The sequence below is a fragment of the Apium graveolens genome, chromosome 8 (genome assembly GCF_009905375.1).
Source record: "Apium graveolens cultivar Ventura chromosome 8, ASM990537v1, whole genome shotgun sequence".
Lineage (NCBI taxonomy): Eukaryota > Viridiplantae > Streptophyta > Magnoliopsida > Apiales > Apiaceae > Apium > Apium graveolens.
In genome coordinates this window covers 233,764,158-233,783,883 of record NC_133654.1, presented here as the reverse complement: position 1 = coordinate 233,783,883, position 19,726 = coordinate 233,764,158, and the positions used below count along the sequence as shown (strand labels likewise).

Genomic DNA, 19,726 nt, shown 5'->3' with positions numbered 1-19,726 from the left:
TTATTTTAATATGATATAATTTTAATCGTATATTTTCAATTATATCATATCAAAAAAAAAATATATCAGATCAACGATTCAGATAGTTTTGGCGGTATATAAATTAATTTTTTTGGATAAAAAGTTCCTTACACTTATTAGATATAATAACATAATTATTTTTTTTTTAAAAAAAATATTAAATTCAAATTTTTATGAAGATATTTCAAAATGCGACAGATTTTTACCAATATAGTGTTTATCACTTTTTACCGATACAATGTTTATCAAATTTTTCAAAAAATGAACTTGAAAAATAGAGAATATAAAACTTTCCCTTGTGAAACAAATAATATAAAATCTTTTTAAATTTAAAATTATATCCAAATAACTCCTGGCATTCTAATAATTTTCAGTAGCATACGATTCTTATCTAAAAAAGTTTAAGAAACATTTGGAAAAACACTAGAAATTTTGAATATTACACAACAAGCTCTTTTATGTATGTTTTCTTAAACACAATTTTCAAAAACAATACCAAATTCCATCAAATATTAAGTGTATTTTGAAAACAAACATAAAAAATTAGAAAAAAGTAATCACATTTAAAATATTATAAAATAATATTTACTAATAACTTTCAAACAGCACAAATATAAATATAATATAATTTTCATGAACTTGTAAGTAACTTACAAATTGAAATTTGTATGCATTTCTAATTTATAAGTTACATATAAGTTATGGAAAGTTTTATATCCGAGCAACATTTTTAGCTCCAGAGCAAAATCTATTAAGAAGACAAAACTGCCCCTCATGTCAGCACAATACTGAAAAGCAAAAAAAAATAATGAGGGCATTTTGGTCTTTTCAGTAACTTTTTACTCTGGAACTTAAATATTTACTCTGGAAATAACACTACCATGCAAATATCCATATATTTTTTTGTGCACATGCATACATAAAATACACATAAGCACTTCAAATATAAGAAATACCAGACTAAAATCTAAAAACCAGACTCAAATCCAAAAAACTGAGTTGTTACAAATCTCTGAACCTTCCTGTAATCTTTTATCACCTGAGAACCTCCAGCACTTGGACTGTGCAGGGGTATCAGCCAAAAAGCAAAAGTTAACATAACAAAACTAGAATTCCAACAAGGTACAACAAGCAACAAGCTTCATATGCTATTGCAGAATTTTATGTGACGAACAAAAATTTCATGTCATTCTCTGTTAACTTTCCTAGTGCATTGGCCGAGCCACCAACGGTCCTGTAAAAAGGCAGAACATAATGATTGATTTAGATGGAGCTATGATTTTTAACATGAGAATTCGGTGAGTAGATACGTACCCTTCGAATACTAGTTCCTTTTTTTCTTGCAATGTCAAAATTCTTTCTTCGATGGTGCCTTCTATTACAAACCTGACAACCCTACAAATTTTCATACAAGAGATTTAGGAGAAGAGTTGCACGATATAATAATAAAATACTGATGCAAGCAACTACATAGCCATTGTACTTGCCTTATAGGTTTGAACTGCCCAATTCTATGTATTCTGTCTTGGGCCTGTTGTTCAACTGCAGGATTCCACCATGGATCCATCAAGAAAACCTGCACGTCAAAAACCAAAACACACTAAGTCATTTCTTTGCAATATCAAATTAAACAATGACCTTCCTATCATAAAGCCAAAAAAGAAAGACAAGCCTCTATATGGTTGCATTTCAGATTTAGCAATATATTATTCTCTTACATGTGATGCCACTGTGAGATTAAGTGCAACCCCTCCTGCTTTCAAGCTCATGAGAAATAATCTGCAATCTGGATCCTCGGTAAATCTTGTGATGGCAGCATCTCTTGCCTTCATAGTCATAGATCCATCCAGCTGAACACACTGAACTCCGGACTACAAAATGTTTCAACATCAAACAATAGTAGTCTGCTTGATGACGAAGCAGATATAAAAAACTATAGCTTGCAAAATTTACCACCCACCTTCTGCAGAGAATAGTGAATTAAGTCCAAGAATGATGTGAATTGGCTGAAAACAATTCCTTTTGCAGAACCGTCTCTCTCAACCATAAACCTGATTTCTTCCCTCTATACATTTAAATCAAAGTTCATATTAGTCAAAATACTACTAATGATATGAGATATAGGCACAAGTGTTTAGGATATCTGGAGTTTGAATTGATTTTAAGGGTGAGTGGAAGCATCACTATAGGAAGTAGCAAATTATTATGAACACTGCGTTAGATAAACAAGATCATACTGTTAAGTAAATTTAAATAGTTTAGCAGCTTCCTGTTGTTCCGTCAAAAAGGTCATTAACAACCGAAACGTAAGAGGAAACGTAAGAGTAAAAGTACATTATCGACAAAAATACAGCAAAAGAAAGGTTGTAAAAGGACAATCAGAAATTTACCAAAGCTTCTATTTTTGTACTAGTCTGGAAGTCATCAAGCCGAATTCTGTTGAGAATACTTGAGCGCTTAAAACCTTTAATGCTTGTTTTAGTCTCCTCATCTCCTTGGTCTTTCTTTGTACCAAAATCTGCAGTAAGTGGCTCCTTACATGTGGGGCATAAGACTAATTCAGCACCGATCAAACAAGATGCGCAAAAGACATGTGAACATGCACTGACCTGAAGTAATTACATAAGCTCTATAAGTAGGCAGAAGATTCTATTCTGAAGGAGAGATCATATTTAAATCAATATAATTCCACAGAAACAGTTCCTATCTTAAAACTTGTTACAGATTAAAGAGAAGAATCTCATATAATTTTTACAGACCGAAAATTCTAGTTATCACTTGTTTGGCTTCAATATATAACATATATAAATGTTACCAATACAGATAAGATAGTAAAATAGTACTGTTCTTCTGACATGCACTAAGCTAAAAGATATTAAATCTCATGCTTTAAACATCTTTCTTAATGCATAGGCCATAAGGAGTATATAATCTGTCAATATGATATTATCTCCGGACCAAAGTGTTAAACTACAAACCAATAAGCTTTACTTGTACCAAACTGGAAAGTGGTATAGCTTTTGAAAATTACGCGAGTGTGGTGCAATGATCAAGGTATATTTACATGCAAATCAAGTTAAATGTGTTTTATGACGGTGCTGAAAGAATCGATTTGCAACTGGTAAAAAGGCTTTCACAAAATAAAAGGATATACTTATATACAAATGGACAGTTACTGTTTATACGGATTGTGCTTTTGTCTCTTAAAACAATTTAAAATTTGACTTTGTCTTTAAAATGAAGAACTAAAAGACTTCCAATATCGTTCTTATATATTTCTTAGGAGAATAAACACAGTAGACACAAAAGTAATACTCGAAAAACAATTCATTATGAACTCACCACAGGATCTTCTACAGATTCATGACACAGCCCACATATCAGTTCACCATTGTTAGCATCCTGTATCACACTTGGGTTTCTTCTCCTGGGAGTTTTAGAGTATACCACAAGGTATGGATGATCTACAGCCTATTATATAATCAGAAAGTATGGTTAGGGTTGAAAGACGATAACAAAATCTCATAATTAATTTATACTAAAATTAGCATCAATGACAAAATATACTGCTAAAATGTAGACCAACTGCTGCATATCTCAAGTTTGACTACACTAACTAGTTAAATAATCAATCACATACATCATTTCAGAAATTATTTATACACATGCAATTTTATTTAATAATATTGTTTTGAGTAGTTCCCTTCTAAGGGATAATCGACAATTAGACGAAAAGCTGCTATTATTATTGCAATTATATATGCAGAAATATTAAGAAATTTGCATAATATAAAGATGCTTGTAGAAAGTAAAACCTTCACCTGTCGCAAACGCGTGAGGAGATCAAAGATGTGGGCATAGTTATTCCCAACAGTTCCTTCTGTGACATATCTGCACATGCATGAGATAATTTAGTTACGTACAGGTAAGGATGAAGCAGACGTTGTCATGACACAAAAATCTACGTGACTCTGGACATTATTAACCATTAGTTTTGGTATTGATTCAAGCACTGGTATCCTTAGATAGCGATCCCAAATAATTCAAACACAGTGGGGAAGAACTTTAAGACACAGCTTACAAATGTCAGATGAAACAGACCATACAGATTTAAAATTGAAACCAAAATGAGAATGATTTAGTTGACTCACGTATTAAATTGTGCCCGACTTTCATTGTACAGTGAGGTGTAGTAATCTTCTTCCTTAATATCCAGTGAGTCCCGTCGTAATAACATCTGAGACAAAATAATATTGCATGACATACTGGAGTAAATACGCATTAGCACCTTGCAGCATACGAAAGTGTTATAGTTACCATTTTGGGAGGAAGCGCGAGATCAGCAGATCTACCCTTTTTAGTGCGTCTTAAAAGAATGCTTTTTAAGATCTTGTGCTGCAGCAAGATCATTGCATCTCTGCCAGACTCCGAATGCCCTTTTGATTGTATCGGTGTGGCAATATGCTTCATAATTACAATGTCACAGGAAGTTTTCCAACTTTTCAGTACATACTCAAATCAAAAGACAGAATATAAGAAACTTAAACTTTTTTGACTCACTTTATTCCACCAGCAAAAGTGTCTTACAGAGGAATGTGGGCAGTTTGAACAGTCAGAGTTAGAACTGCAAGTTAATGATTTAATGATGTTAGATAACAAAGAGTTTATCATATGTAAAGCATACAAGTGCAAGAAGATTATTATCCTCTTAATCAAGCATACACCATCTAATTGGAAGATAGGAATTATTAGTGCAAACATTAAAACATGAGAGTGGTTAAATTATAAATTAAAGAACACACAAGATAAAAAAAACCATGTTTTAGCATCTACTTATGTGTGTGTGTGCGCGCAATTTGTAGATAGGAATTGTTAGTGCAAACATTAGAACATGAGAGTGGTTAAATTATAAATTAAAGAACACACAAGATAAAAAAAAACCATGTTTTAGCATCTACTTATGTGTGTGTGTGCGCACAATTTGGTGCTTTACTTCAATGAAACACTCTGGGCAAACACATTGTGCTTATGCTCAAATGTAGCTTTGCACTTAGGTGCGTTTTGTGCCTTTGATAGCTATTAGTGCATACATGATTATAAACAGTAACATATTTTTGACAAACCAAATGCAACACTGGGAGCTGAAATGGACATATGAAGAAATGACGGACATATTCTGGCATATTAACTAACATCTCTTCCTATTTACGACAACTAGCTGATTTGTCAGGCAGTGATCAATAATTTGTATATGTTAGGCTATAAATTCGGAGGCCGACTGAGAAATTAACAAAAATAACATGTACTGGTGGAGTGCAAGCACATACATATCATCTTTCAGGAAATATAATTTAACCCTGAAAAATACCTATAATCAAGTGTTCTGCAATCACAATCCTTACAGAAGTAATAAGAATACGGACTTATCTGCAGGAAGCGGATCTGTGCCAAAAAAATCAGAAAACTAATAACATATAAACGATAAAAATTAAACTGTATGTCACATCAAGCTAACTCAGGTACATAAATCTTACAAGCGAGTAAAGTTCTCCGACACGATTTTGTAGGGGAGTGCCACTTAAAGCCCATTTGTAGGTAGAGTTTAAGGCAAGAACAGCTTTCGTAGTGTTACCACGTCGATCTTTGATATAATGAGCCTATAAAAAAAATTAAAAAATCGTCCAGAAAATGTAGGTAATAATTTTCAAGTAGAATACTAAAAGGTGCTTGAAAGACCCGTAGAGTAGATTTACCACAACTTGATCCAATATCTATTAAATGTAAGCATCAAAATTTCAAATTACAAGGTCAAATGTGAACCAAGTATATAAGTTTCTTAAGTGCAGATGAATACCTTTAAAACTAATATGAAACCCAAATTTATACCAACACATAAAAATATTAATCAAGTTTTCCAACACATAAAACTATTAGAGCATCTCCAACAATGTAGAACCCTTAGCTAAAAATCATGAATACATGCTATAAATAAAAAAATATAGAGATTATGTAAAAAAAATCCATCTCCAATGGTACATTCCCCTTGTCTATAAATATAGCCAACCTCTTGATGTTGGTTATATTTGTTGAACCACTACAAACCTATAAGAAATTTGTAAAAAAAATTCTAATAATTTATTACCATATTGAAGTAACATATTCTATTTATAATAACATAAAATTTTAATAACATACTATTTTTAAAATATAGCTAACCAATATAACCAATACCTCGAAGTAGAATGTCTTACTGATTCAACAAATTTTACATATTGTCAACAAATTTTACATATTGTCTTACAGGTTCGGTTTAGCCAACCAATTATAGCCAAACACCATTGGAGATGCTCTTAATCCAGTTTTCCAACACATATTTCAGTGTCTATAAGACATATACATTAATACCATAAAACAAGTTAATTGTCAAGCTATTACTGGACATAGAAGTTTATTAGCTACTAAGTGACATCATGTAAATTGAGAAAATAATCTGATCCTCACCCTTCCATAGATGCAGGTGCATGACCATGCACCATGGTAATGGTTCCACTTCCCATTCAAAACTTAGTGAGAGAATACTTACTTGGCTACTGCTTAAAGATAGCATTTTGCGGTTGATTATTCCCACTGATCATATCAATTCTTTACTAAGTTCCAGAGTAAATTCTTTAATTGACATGCTCCATGCATGACCAGAAGAGACATACACTAATAAGGTGCATTAGATATATTTTATTTTTTGTATTAATGAACTTAGGTAGCTCATAATTCATTACTTAACATCTGTATTCAATACAGACATACGGTGCGAAAACTATAATGATGAGATTAACATAATTAAATATATGCACGCAAACAGAATAAGACGCATCAACTAAAGCAGCCAAGTCTGAAACAATTTATAACAGTAAAGTAGTCATTAGAAACACACCTCATCCAATATGATACGATTCCAGTTCAAGGAGTGCAAATTACAATTTCTTTCACACAATCCCTTTTCAGCTCCTGAATCATTAGTAGAACCAGATCCACGAGCCTTATCCTTATCGTAAAGCTTCCCTTTCAATAGAGGTTTTTTCTTTCCGTCATCAGCATCAACTCCAGCATTCTTATTCTTCCTGTGTTTTGGCCGCATGTAAGTAGCATCTGGACTACAGAAATAACTTTGGTGAAAATCCATCTTCTGTTCAGTGAACGACTTTCCACACCAATTGCATTTTCTTTTGGGTGGCAAGACATATTTCCTGTATTCTGCTTCGACAATGGAATATGTAGTTATAACAAAATCATAATCTGAGAATTCATCAAGGGTCTTGGCCCTCTTGGCTCCATGATAAACCAGCACCTTATTGCTACCTTTCAAAGTAAAGCGGCTAATCTCATTCACCCATTGAACCACAGCAACCAAAGGACATATTACAAGTGTAGCTTTAAGTTGTGGCAATCCAGAAGATTGACTGGTTTGGGGTAAAGCTCCATCCACTGCTCGATTAAGTTCCTGCTTAGTTAGTACAAGTGCAATAGCTTGAATAGTCTTCCCCATTCCCATCTCATCTGCAAGAATGCCCCCTCTTGCTGCAGATTCCTCTTGCTGCAGCGCCCAAGCTAACCATTCTTTCTGATATTGCAGCAGAGGCATAACCAAACTAGGTGGCGCTTCAGCTGTTTCAGCCACAACTTCGTTTTGATTATCTATATCTATGTCCGCATCCTCATGAGATGCTAGCCATCTCTCATGTTCTTCTTCCCAAACTTCCCACATCAATATTGGCCTATTCTTTTTCCTCTTCCCGTTCTTTCTTACATTCTTCTCAACTGATTCATCAACATCAAGGTCAGGAACTGCTGCTGCTTTTTCACTCGAAACTTGCCTTTCCTGATTAGAATTACTTTTGAAGCTTTCATCATCACTTAATTCAAAATCAGCTTCTGATTCTGAATCAAATTTTAAATCGCTCTGTCGACCACCATTCTCATCGGTCATCCTTAAAACATCTTGACCTGCATTCAGGGAAACAGGGGACGGATTAAATACTAGGTAAACAAACATATCAATTTAAGCTTGTTTCATCACTTGCATTGCATAATGCAGTGACGAAACACATAGCTTACATTTCAAGATGATCATGAATATAATAAAAACTTAAAAAAGAGTCACATATGAGAATTAATACAGATATAGTGAATTTGAAAAATAAAATAAAACACAATTAATACATAATTGTAGATATATACATTTTTCGTCGACTGTGCCATCAAAATCAGAATCCGGAATTTTCCGATCATCATTCCCTGCTCGACATATTACATAAAAAATCCCTTAACCAATAACGACAAAAACTTAATAGATATAAAAAAAATAAAAAAATATATATATATAGGGGGCTACTCCAATAGAAACCAATTTTGAATATAAACTAGAAACCAAATAATTTTTTTTTAAAAATTAACTCGAAATATAACACATATGGTATGCAAATCGATCGTTGAGAGATATAGAAAAATACAGTGAAATTGGATTTTTTAAAAAAAATTACGGTTTGACGGGAAAAATCAAATTAAAAACGGAGGGGAAAAGCTGAAATTGGATGTGTGAGGGTGCAGATTAGTTGGGTGGAGTGATTTAGGGGGGACCATTAGATTATGTAGATCTAATGGCTTAGATTGGTTTATAAATTCTATTTTAATTTTAGTTTGTATTTGATCATAATATATATACAGTAGAACCCCTCTAAATTAAATAAGTGATAAAAAAGTCTCGGTCCCATGTGATAATTATTATTAATAATAATATATAAACCCCTCTAATATTACAACTTTTCTAAAGTGATTATTTTCTCCGATCCCAACAATATTCCTTTAAAGGGGTTTTACCGTAACAAGCTAGAAAGGTTATCAAAATTGTCCTTAGTCAGTTGTATCAAACTAATCTCGTAAGAAACAAATTAAACAAACCCTCGAAAAATATTATTCGCCTCAGAAAATACTCACATCATCAACATGCAAACAGAAAAACTGAACAAATTCCCTTGCCAACTGTTTTATCAAAGCAAAATCTATACAAATTACAATCAACAGGAGACATAGCATGCATACAAATCAAAATTACAAACTTGGCATATATGTGTACGCTCAATTTATTAAACATGCAACTAAAGATATAATAGATAGCAAATCTTGTGGTAAATAATCTAGATCACGATTTAAAACAATCAGGAACTTCTAGAGATGATCATAAAACAAATAATTTACGAAAGATTAAATTAAAAACGAGAAATGAAAAGGTGATGGAGTCGTTTTACCTTTGACCGGAGGTAGAGAATTGTGATTGGGTTGCATCGGAGGGGTTGAGTGAAAGGAATGAAATGAGAGAACTAGGGTTTTTCGGTGGTGAAGGGAACAAAATACAAGAGTGAGTGAGGGTTTGAGACGTGGCTTATTGTAGCGAAGAGTGGGGGTATATATGGAAGCGAGTGAGAGCGGGAAATTATAAGTTGAATTGGGTTTTTTTTACTTGATTGGGGCTCTTGGCCCAAAATTTAGGCGTCTAAATTGTGTTTTAGATTCTCCCCCATTATCCTCTACTGGACACAAAGATTTTACCATATATACTTCTAAAATAAAATATATTGAATTAAGATTTTAATGAATATTTTTTAGATTCGACAAATATAGCTAATGGATTTGTTAGTAAGTTTAATGGTTTGTTTTGAGAATGAGAAGCATGAATTATGATTATTAGTAGTTTAATTTGATTTGGAAGTGATTTGATAATTGAAACTTGGTTGTTGGTTAATGAATCTTAAGTTATATTTAGTAGTTCATGTTTATGGTTGAATGAGTTGGAAAATCTCGAGGTTATGGATTGATATGATAAGTTTTAGATGAAGTTGGGTTGTATTGATGGTTATGAGTTGGTTTGTGGTTATTTGGAGTAGTATAAACATTGGTACTCGCGTAAACATAGCCGTCGTAATGCCCATTTTCATTCAACTGCTTGTTCTTAGTGTTCGGGACAGATTGCTCACTGACCAATCTTAATTCAAGGATGTTTAATTTGGATTGTACATAATTTATAAAAAAATGAAGTTATTCAATTTAGATTTTAGAAATATATCCAATTAAGATTTTGAAATATTTTTCTGGATTTTAAAAATTCAAAAATATTTAATTTTGATTCAAGATAATATATTAAAATAAGAAGTTATTCAGTTTAGTTTGTAATATTTTTTTTTTTGAAAATTACGAAATTTCATTAGATAGAAACAACATCATACATAAGACTCTCCAATACATCGTGTGGAGGAGAAAGATAATCTTGAAAGTAAGAAACTGCACATTGTACCCTTGCTAGAAGATGGGCAACTCCATTGGTTTGCTTTCTAGTAAAAGACACTGAATAATCTGAATTTTGTCTAAGAATGCTACGACACTCCTGGATCATGTGGCCAACCTCCAGGTAATTTGCAGACCCATTGTTTACTGCCTGAACTGAAAGCCACGAATCAGTCTCGACAACCACATTAGGAATGCACATCTGAGTAGCCCAGGTTAAGGCCTCTAAAACTCTTTTGGTCTCTGCATCAAAGACCCCCACTTCCCCTGCATGGCAAATAACTCGACCTCTACAGAAACTCCCCAACTGATCTCGAAGTACCATACCAACTCCATAATTAGGACTACCTTGTTTCACCGCTGCATCAACATTGATTTTCAATATACCTGCTTCTGGAGGTTTCCACCTCGTGATGAGCTGACTGCAACCACTTTGCTTAGAATTCGTATACTTCCCTCTCTGCTTCTAAGCTTCTTGCCACTGCATCACTTGATTATTGCTCCATTGCATAGCTATATCAACAGTCATACTTTTTTCCTCCCAAACTCTGAGATTTCTCGTAGACCAAATTCCCCACAATACTTTTGCCATGTTTGTCATCTTCTCAGCACTACAATCAGCCAAGCATTTAAGCAGCCAGTCATTACAGTTTTTAATAACACTAGCCTCTATATCTATTCCCATATAATTCCAGCAGCTCTTAGCAAAACAACAATCCAGAAACACGTGCAAAAGATGCTCCACATCAGACCCACACATAGGACATAAAATTGTGGTTTGAACTCCCCGACTATGCAAAAGACTTCTCACAGGAATATTATTTCTACATAGACGCCATAAGAAGACTCTCACTTTATGAGGCACCTGTAATTTCCAAAAATTAATCCACCCTTTATGTCTTGATGCTTGTCTTCCTTCCCCCCATTGCCTTAACCAGTACCTATAACCAACTTTTACTGAGTATCTACCGTCAAATGAATCCACCCAAGCCAGATGATCTTGAACCTGATTTTTTGGGATAAGCATCGCCAAAAAAGCTTTGGCATCATAGTCTGAGCACAAACTGTTAACCTTTGTCACATCCCACGATCTCGCATCAGGAGCAAGCAGTTCCCTGACTAGCATATCATCATAATCATTAGATGACACGTTACTTACTCTATACTGGTTTACCCCTCTCACCCAAGGATCTTTGAAAGCTTTAATTTTATCACCATTCCCTACTGTCCACTTATAGCCATCCTTCATCAACTCCTTTGCTTGCCACAAACCTGACCACACATAACTTGATCCACCCTACGAACAACATCAAAAAGAGTTGTATTATTATAATACTTTACTTTGAAGATTCTTGCCGCCAGCGACCCCGAATTACTCAGAAAATGCCAGCAATGTTTCCCAAGTAACGCCAGATTGAACCCATATAAATCACGGAAGCCTAACCCACCCATATTCTTACTCATACTCATATTAGCCCACGACAACCATATTATCCCTTTCCTACTTCCCTCCTAACCCCACCAGAAACTATTTAGCATTCTCTCAATCTCCTTGCACAGCGACTTTGGAAGAAGGAAACACGACATTGCATAAGAAGGCACTGCCTGAGCTACGTTCCGGAGCAAAACAACTTTACCAGCCTTCGATAAATACTTTATACCCAATCCTTGAATTTTCTTCCACACTCTATCCTTCAGAAAATAAAAAACTCTTTTCTTAGCCTTACCAACAAATGAGGGTAGCCCCAGATACTTCCCTTTACTCAAATCATTATGAACTTCAAACATATTCTTGATCTCCTGCTGTTTATCCACTCTTACATTGGAACTAAAAAAGATACCGGATTTTTGAAAATTAATTGCTTGCCCAGACCTTGCTTCGTACCTCTGCAAAATATCCTTAACAGCTCTTGCTTCCTCCATATTAGCTTTACAAAAAAGAAAGCTGTCATCTGCGAATATAAGATGAGTAACTGCAGGTGCATGATCATGAACTTTGCACCCTGTTACACTTCCCTCATTAGCTGCATTCCTCAACGAAAGAGATAGTCCCTCAACACAAATTAGAAATAAATATGGCGACAGAGGGTCACCCTGCTGTAAGCCTCGTTTCAAATTAATTGGACCAACTTGACTACCACTAAAACTCACTGAGTATGATACTGTAGTAACACACAGCATAATCCACGATATCCACTTCATTGAAAATCCCATACACTGTAATTGATTCTTCAGAAAACTCTAACTCACTCTATCATAAGCTTTACTAACATCCAGCTTCAACGCCACTTCACCGTCATTACCTTTCTTCTTTTGTTTCATGTGATGTAGTAACTCAAAAGCTACTAGAACATTATCCGTAATGCTGCAATTAGGGACGAATGCAGACCGATTTTCAGAGATTATACCAGGAAAGAGCTTCTTTAGACGATTTGACAACACTTTCGCAATAATCTTGTACAGGACATTACATAATGCGATGGGCCGTAAATCTTTCATGGAATCCGCATTCTCTTTCTTGGGGATAAGAACAACATTGGTGTCGTTCAAGTTGGAAGGAAATGACAGATCATACAACCATTTAGAGCAGCTAACAAACACTTCTTTGCCTAAAATATTCTAAAAATTCTGATAGAATGCAGGGTTGAGGCCATCCGGTCCCGCACTTTTATCTGGATGCATTTGTTGTACTGCTTCTGAAAATTCTGCAAATGAGAAATCTGCCACCAAATTTAAATTTTCCTCATCAGATATTAGAGAACCTTGATACATGACTTCAAACTCCTGCTCTATACCGCCTCCTTCAAACAGTTGAATAAAATACTTTTTTACTATGTCACACATTCCACCCTGGTCTATTACTTCTTCTCCCTCATCATTTTTCAGCATTGTAATGACATTAGATTTCTTTCTCGTTGTAGCAAAAACATGGAAATATTTTGAATTAGAATCACCTTCTAGGAGCTAGAAGGATTTGGCCCGTTGTTTCCAGTAAGCCTCCTCATGTATCATTAAATCCTCCAACTTCCTTTGCTCCTCAAAATACTTTTTTATCTGTTCATCATCGATGCAATCATCATACCTCCTAAGAACTTCTTTCTGGTTGCTTATTTTTTCCCTAAATTTGTTAAAGAACTTCCGTCCACATTTCTCCATAAACATCGATAACTCAAGAAGTTTCGGAAGAAAATGAACTGGATTCAAAGCCCTCCAGAACTGCATCACCTCCTTATGGAATGACTCTTCCTTCAGCCAAGTATTTTCGAAACGAAATCTGAATTTCTTTTTTGGATGCTCTGTACTATACAACTCTATTTTAATAGGCTCGTGATCAGAATAAGTCGAGTGATGTAACTTTAGCGTAGATAACAGATACAGATGCAGCCAACCTACTGAAACAAAAGCACGATTTATTCTTTCCATTACCCACTCCTTCGAACCTCTACTTTTCTCCCAATTGAACTTTCCACATGTTAACTCCAACTCTGTCAAACCACAGTCCTCAATACAGCTCTTAAAGCCATCTAACAGGTATTGAGGATGCTTATGTGGACCTTTCTTATCATCTACACTAATCATGTCGTTGAAATCCCCTATTATACACCAAGGTAGAGAAGAAAAACTTGCCAACTTCCTAATGAGCTCCCAAGAATTTCTGCGGAGCGCTCTCTCTGGGAAACTATAAAACCCTGTTAGCCTCCAAACTGCATTACCATTCTTCAATATATAGACATCAATATAATTCTTTTCAGCCTCTACTACCTTGCATTGAATAGTTCTATCCCAACACATAGCTATCCCCCCACTTCTGCCACATCTATCAACCGCCCAACAATTCTCGTAGCCCAATTTTCGAACCAACCTGCTTACATTCTCCTTTATTGACAAAGTTTCAATGAAAAACAAAACATTGGGTTTATGAGACTTTACTACGTCTCCTAGAGCATGAACTGCCCGAGCGTTCCCCAACCCTCGACAGTTTCAGCTTATGATTTTCATGACTACTAGCTAGCTTGCTTTGCAAGAATATCCAATACATTGTTTGAAGACGTTGTACAATCCATTTAAGAAAGAACCGCGTCTGGAGAAGTAACATTATTCCCGTGTCCTGTGATTTTCTCAAGCCCACCACTTGTATCCATTACTTCATGATACTCTGGCCCACCCCTTAGTCGTTTCCTATCTGTTACTTCAAGCCCAATAAGCTCCTCCTCATCCAGCCCAATTTTAGAGTTTAAAAAATTATTTCCCTCCTTGATTATCTCCTTTCTGTTATCTGCAATTAATGGATAAGATTCAGTACCGCTTAATTTCAACTAAGTCCGAAAATTACTCCTAGTGATTAACTGATCACCACGATTATCGCTCCTTCGCTCTCCTGCCTGTGACTTAGCGTTGACTCTTCCTTATTTCTCCTCCCATGTCGAGTCTTCATCCTCCTCAACCATCTACTCTTTACCGACCCCAAGCTTTTACGAGATGGAGCTCTTAGCCAACTCCCCCAATATTTCTCCGTTGCTATCTCTTTCTAAGAACTTCCTGCAATACCTCTCTGTATGTGTCATTACCCCACATGTGAAATAAAATTCTCCTAACCTTTCATATCTACATGTCACCATAACCTCAGACCCATTCTTTTTTGTTATCTTCTTTCTTCGTTTCAGGGGCTTCCTCACATCCAGTTTGACTCTAAGACGCATGAATTCACGCCAAATACTAGTATTATTCTTGTGATCATACTCAATAAATTCACCAAAAAAATTCCCCAATTGCACTCCTACTGACTCTGACATAAATCCAGATGGCAGGCCTGACAATTGTATCCACATGTTGATATGCCAGAGAGGGACACTTAACGGTTCCTCACCACCAGGAACTTCACTTAGCACTAACATGACATTGTCGAATGACCACGGTCCTCCTCGTAACACCCATTGCATATCGTCCTTGTGATAGAATTGGAATAAAAAGATACCTTCATCAATTTCTTTAATAGTAATACCCATGGATGGCCTCTAGACATCTGCTATTTTTGATTTCATGGCTCTAAAATTAATTCCCTTCTCTGTTAAAAACCTTCCAACCACACAAAGCTTGTACTTGTTGATATGCTCTTCCACCTCCCCATCAAGAACAAGATTTGCATTTTTCGTTTCTTCGATTTCCAGATTTGATAACTCCTCACTGATATCATTATACCGAGACATACTCACAAAAAAACTCACATAATTCAGATTCAAAGATGAATATGAATGGAGAGATGAAACAAAACTCTCACATATTATGGAGAGAAAAACTCACATGAATAGTTTGTAATATTTTTTTAAAATTTTGGGGTATTTAATCAATAATTTTAAAATTTTTTAAAAATCCGGTAATATTCAATAAAGGTTTAAAAAAATCATCTAAAATCGCATGGCATTTAAAAAGTTATGGATATACTGGATTTTATAAAATAATATTTTAATGACTTTGTTAGTATCTTTACATATTTTTAGATTCGTAAAATAAGATAAGAGCACCTTCAATGATGGTAACCCTTCGCTAAAAAAGGAAAAAATATGCCAATAATAAAAAGTATACATATTATATAAAAATACATGCCAATAATAAAAATTATACATTAAAAGATCATCACTGCAATGGCGTATAACACTTAACTAAAATTTTTACCAACCCAAATATATTAGCTATATTTGTCGAATCTATAAGACAAATTACACATTACCTACTAACATATATATAAAATAATAAATTATATTTATAATAACCTAAAATAATAAAAATATATTTTTAGTAAAATAGAGCCTATAAGCTATCAGAGTTTATTAATAGTATTTGATATTAGAGTTTAGCAGAAGGTGACGTCATCATCATTTGTCATCAGCATTTGCTAATCACTAATTGATATCAGTATTCAGTCACTGCAGCAGAAAGTCTGGAGATATCAAAGAAGAAAAGGATTTGCATAATACAAGTCGGTGAAGGACTTTACTTCTTGTAGCAATCAAAATAAGGATATGTTTTAGGATTCCTTATTGTAATAGAATAAGATTCCTTATTGATTGTGTAACTGTGCAGTATATAAGCACATATTAGGTGTTAGGAATATGTTGTGTACTTGACGATAAGTTGAACAAAACACCTTAGTATATTTTATTCAGTGTTTTTGTAACTCTCGACGGATGATCACTACAACATCCGTTGAGAGAGTAGTTTATGTATTAATAAGTTTTGTAACACATTTTTGCATTCTACTATACCTTAAAGATCTAGAAGTTGTAGGTTATTCAAAGTCATGTTGACTAATAGTTTGATATGCAAAAATAGGTTGGCTAATTGTAAATTTTAGATGCCTTATAATTTTACATAAGTGAAATAGAGTTAATTGTTATGGAAGACTTTCAACGGATGATTCTACAAGGTTTCGACGGATGACCCAAGTCACATTCAACGGATGATCTAATGAAGTTTCGACAGATGATTCAACGCAGTTTCAACAGGTGATCTAATGAAATTCCAACGGATGTTTAAATTCAAATTGCAGTTGATAGTGACTTGACAGTCACATGGGTTGATTAGATGCAAATGGAATGTGGCAGTCTATTTACAGGTTTTAGAAAATAAAGAAGCATTTTCATTTACATGCCAACTTGAAGATATTCAATGATGCTGGATAGAGAAATGAATGTGATTAAACTAAGAAATATTTTGTCTTATTTGTTTGTCTTTTTATCATGTAACTTGGTGATATATAAACCAAATGTAGCACGTCAAAAAAATAGAGATTTAATCAAGCAAGCAAACATTTCAACTAGAGAAATAGATAAAGCAAAACCTGTAAATAATTTCTCTATAGTTTGTAGTTCTACTTATAAGAAGCTGTATACTATCTTTGTATCACAGAGTTCTCGATCTTATATACATCTCTGGTGGAAAAGTTCAATCCACCAGAAAGTTTTTAAATACTTGTGTTTAATTACTTTGTGTTTGATTTTTTCAATATTTTCATTCTGCACTTTAGCTAAATCAAACACAGTTATATATTCAAGGTAGAACAATTCTTAAATTCGAAAAGAAATCAGAATTACACTCAACCCCCCTTCTGTAATTTTTTGTTAGATTGTTTGGGAATAACATTAGGATAACACTTATGTGTCGCGTATTGATAAATCTTTTTGTGTAATCTAGCAGCTCTCAAGGATATCTGTTCATCCATTGATTACCTAATTCGATTTATCTGCATAAATTGTATTCACCCATCTATAGTTGCATTAAGGTCCTAACAATTGATATCAGAGCTTGCTGGTGATATACAAACAGTTTAAGATCTAAATTCAATTTATAATGGTAGATAAGAAATCTCAACAGAATCCCTCACCTCATCCACCAGCCAATCAACTTATCAATCATAATATAAGTAGATATGAGGCTATCAAGGTTCCAATATTGAAGATTCATGAATATCCAATTTGGAATGTGCAGATGGCCAGGTGTCTAGAAGCAACAGATCCAGAATATATGAACATAATTTATGATGGTCCATATAGGACAATGAAACTAGGTGTTGCTGTTGCTGGCCAAGAAGAGAAAATGGTTGATAAAGAAAAGAAGGACTATACTCTTGAAGATTATTCTTCTATTATGAAAGATACAAAAGTGAGACATATTTTGCATAGTATAATGACTTTGTATTTTGTGTAATTAAAATATATTATTCTGCAAGATATGTGTTGTGTGTTAAATATTACAACTGTGATGGGTTGTTCGTATTACAAATTGTTGTGTTGATTTGACGTATAAATTGTATTAAATTATAATTGTATTCAAAGAAATATTAGAGTTTATTTTTCATAAATATGAATATTAAATAAATAAAAATATGTTATGATTCCGTCATCCATGTATTGTGATAAATATTAATTATGTGTGACTTAGTTGTGTTTGAGAATTATTTATTTTATTAATTGCTGAGTTGTATTATTTAGGTTCTGATTTTAACATGGGTATTATTAAAGATTTATTTTCATAAATATTGGAACTATGTTTAAATTTATTTTTACGGCTTTATAATTTCAATAATTATTTATACAAATTTATAAAATTTAGAAAATAATATTTCGTCAATTATTTAGCCTTAAATGATCTTCTGATTGTATTTAACTGCAGGTCCAAAGTTAATTATGAAAATTCTATTTTGCTAGTTTTTAGATATTCCGAGAATTTTAAAATTAGTTTGATAATTTTTCGGGTTATTTTCACCCACACTTTGGTTCGTTAAAAAGCAAAATGCGGAACAAAATCAGGCTGCCAGGGGACTACGTGTCTTATATACAGATACGTGTTGAATTCTCAGCTAATACCACAGATACGTGACAAGCTATGGTTTCCTATATAAAAATAATATATATATATATATATAATTAGATATATACAAAAACACACACACATAACAGTCTCTCTCTCTTATTCCTCTATAATCTCTCAATCTCTCTCATTTCTCTCCTCTCTCACTCAATCTCTCTTCTTAAACTCTTCTCTCCCTCCCATTTTAAACATTATAGATATCAAATGACAATCAATTCAAATAATTTCTCTGTGCGATCAGTCCTTGAGAAGGACAAGCTGGCATGAACAAACTTCCTTGACTGGCAGAGGAACTTGAGAATTGTCGTCAAATAAGAGCGCAAGCTCTATGTAATAGATATATCTCGCCCTGCACCTCTCCCTGAAGGAGCATCCCGTGCTCAACATACTGTTTATCAGAAACATATCGATGATGACACGAATGTTCAATGTCTCATGTTAGCGACCATGAGTGCTGAACTTCGGAAACAACATGAGAATATGGATTCTTATGATATGATTGAACACCTTAAACGTATGTTTGAAGGACAGGCTCGTCAGGATAGGTTTGATACTTTCAAATCATTTCATACATGTAAGCAGGGATAACGTGATCCGGTTGGACCGCATGTTCTAAGCATGATAGGGTATATTGAGTACCTTTCCAAATTGGGTGCCCCGATTGCTATGGAACACCAGATTGATCTAATTTTGTAATCCTTAAACAAAATCTGTTAGATATATTTGTGTTGTCATGTCTAATAATGATTTGTGTTTAGTTTTCAGATCTTGACTAACAGGACAAATCAGGACTTAACTGGAAATCAGTACTTATACTGAAGTCAGAACTTAAGATATCAGAACTTAAGTTATCAGAACTTAAGTTATCAGAACTTAAGATATCAGAAGATATTCATCAGGAGATAATATCAGGACTTAAGAAGGCTTTCAGATAAGGAAGGCGGCTGATTGAAAGGAAAGAGGATCAAGACTAAAATAAGAAGAAATATGTATGGAGAAGAAT

The 19,726-nt window shown here is 34.0% G+C and overlaps 1 protein-coding gene across 1 annotated transcript; it reads right to left on the bottom strand.

Moving 5' to 3' along the window:
• Positions 1 to 982: 982 nt before the first annotated feature.
• Positions 983 to 9,508, bottom strand: LOC141678288 (ATP-dependent helicase rhp16-like). The gene is made up of 15 exons (XM_074484569.1): positions 9,324 to 9,508; positions 6,953 to 8,022; positions 5,556 to 5,678; positions 5,390 to 5,463; positions 4,582 to 4,645; positions 4,339 to 4,485; positions 4,173 to 4,258; positions 3,843 to 3,912; positions 3,364 to 3,492; positions 2,412 to 2,630; positions 1,982 to 2,086; positions 1,740 to 1,892; positions 1,509 to 1,597; positions 1,336 to 1,416; positions 983 to 1,255 (listed from the first exon to the last, which is right to left on the bottom strand). Exons 1-15 carry the CDS (start codon positions 9,358 to 9,360, stop codon positions 1,183 to 1,185), a joined length of 2,520 nt encoding a protein of 839 aa, XP_074340670.1. The 5' UTR covers positions 9,361 to 9,508; the 3' UTR covers positions 983 to 1,182.
• Positions 9,509 to 19,726: the final 10,218 nt, after the last annotated feature.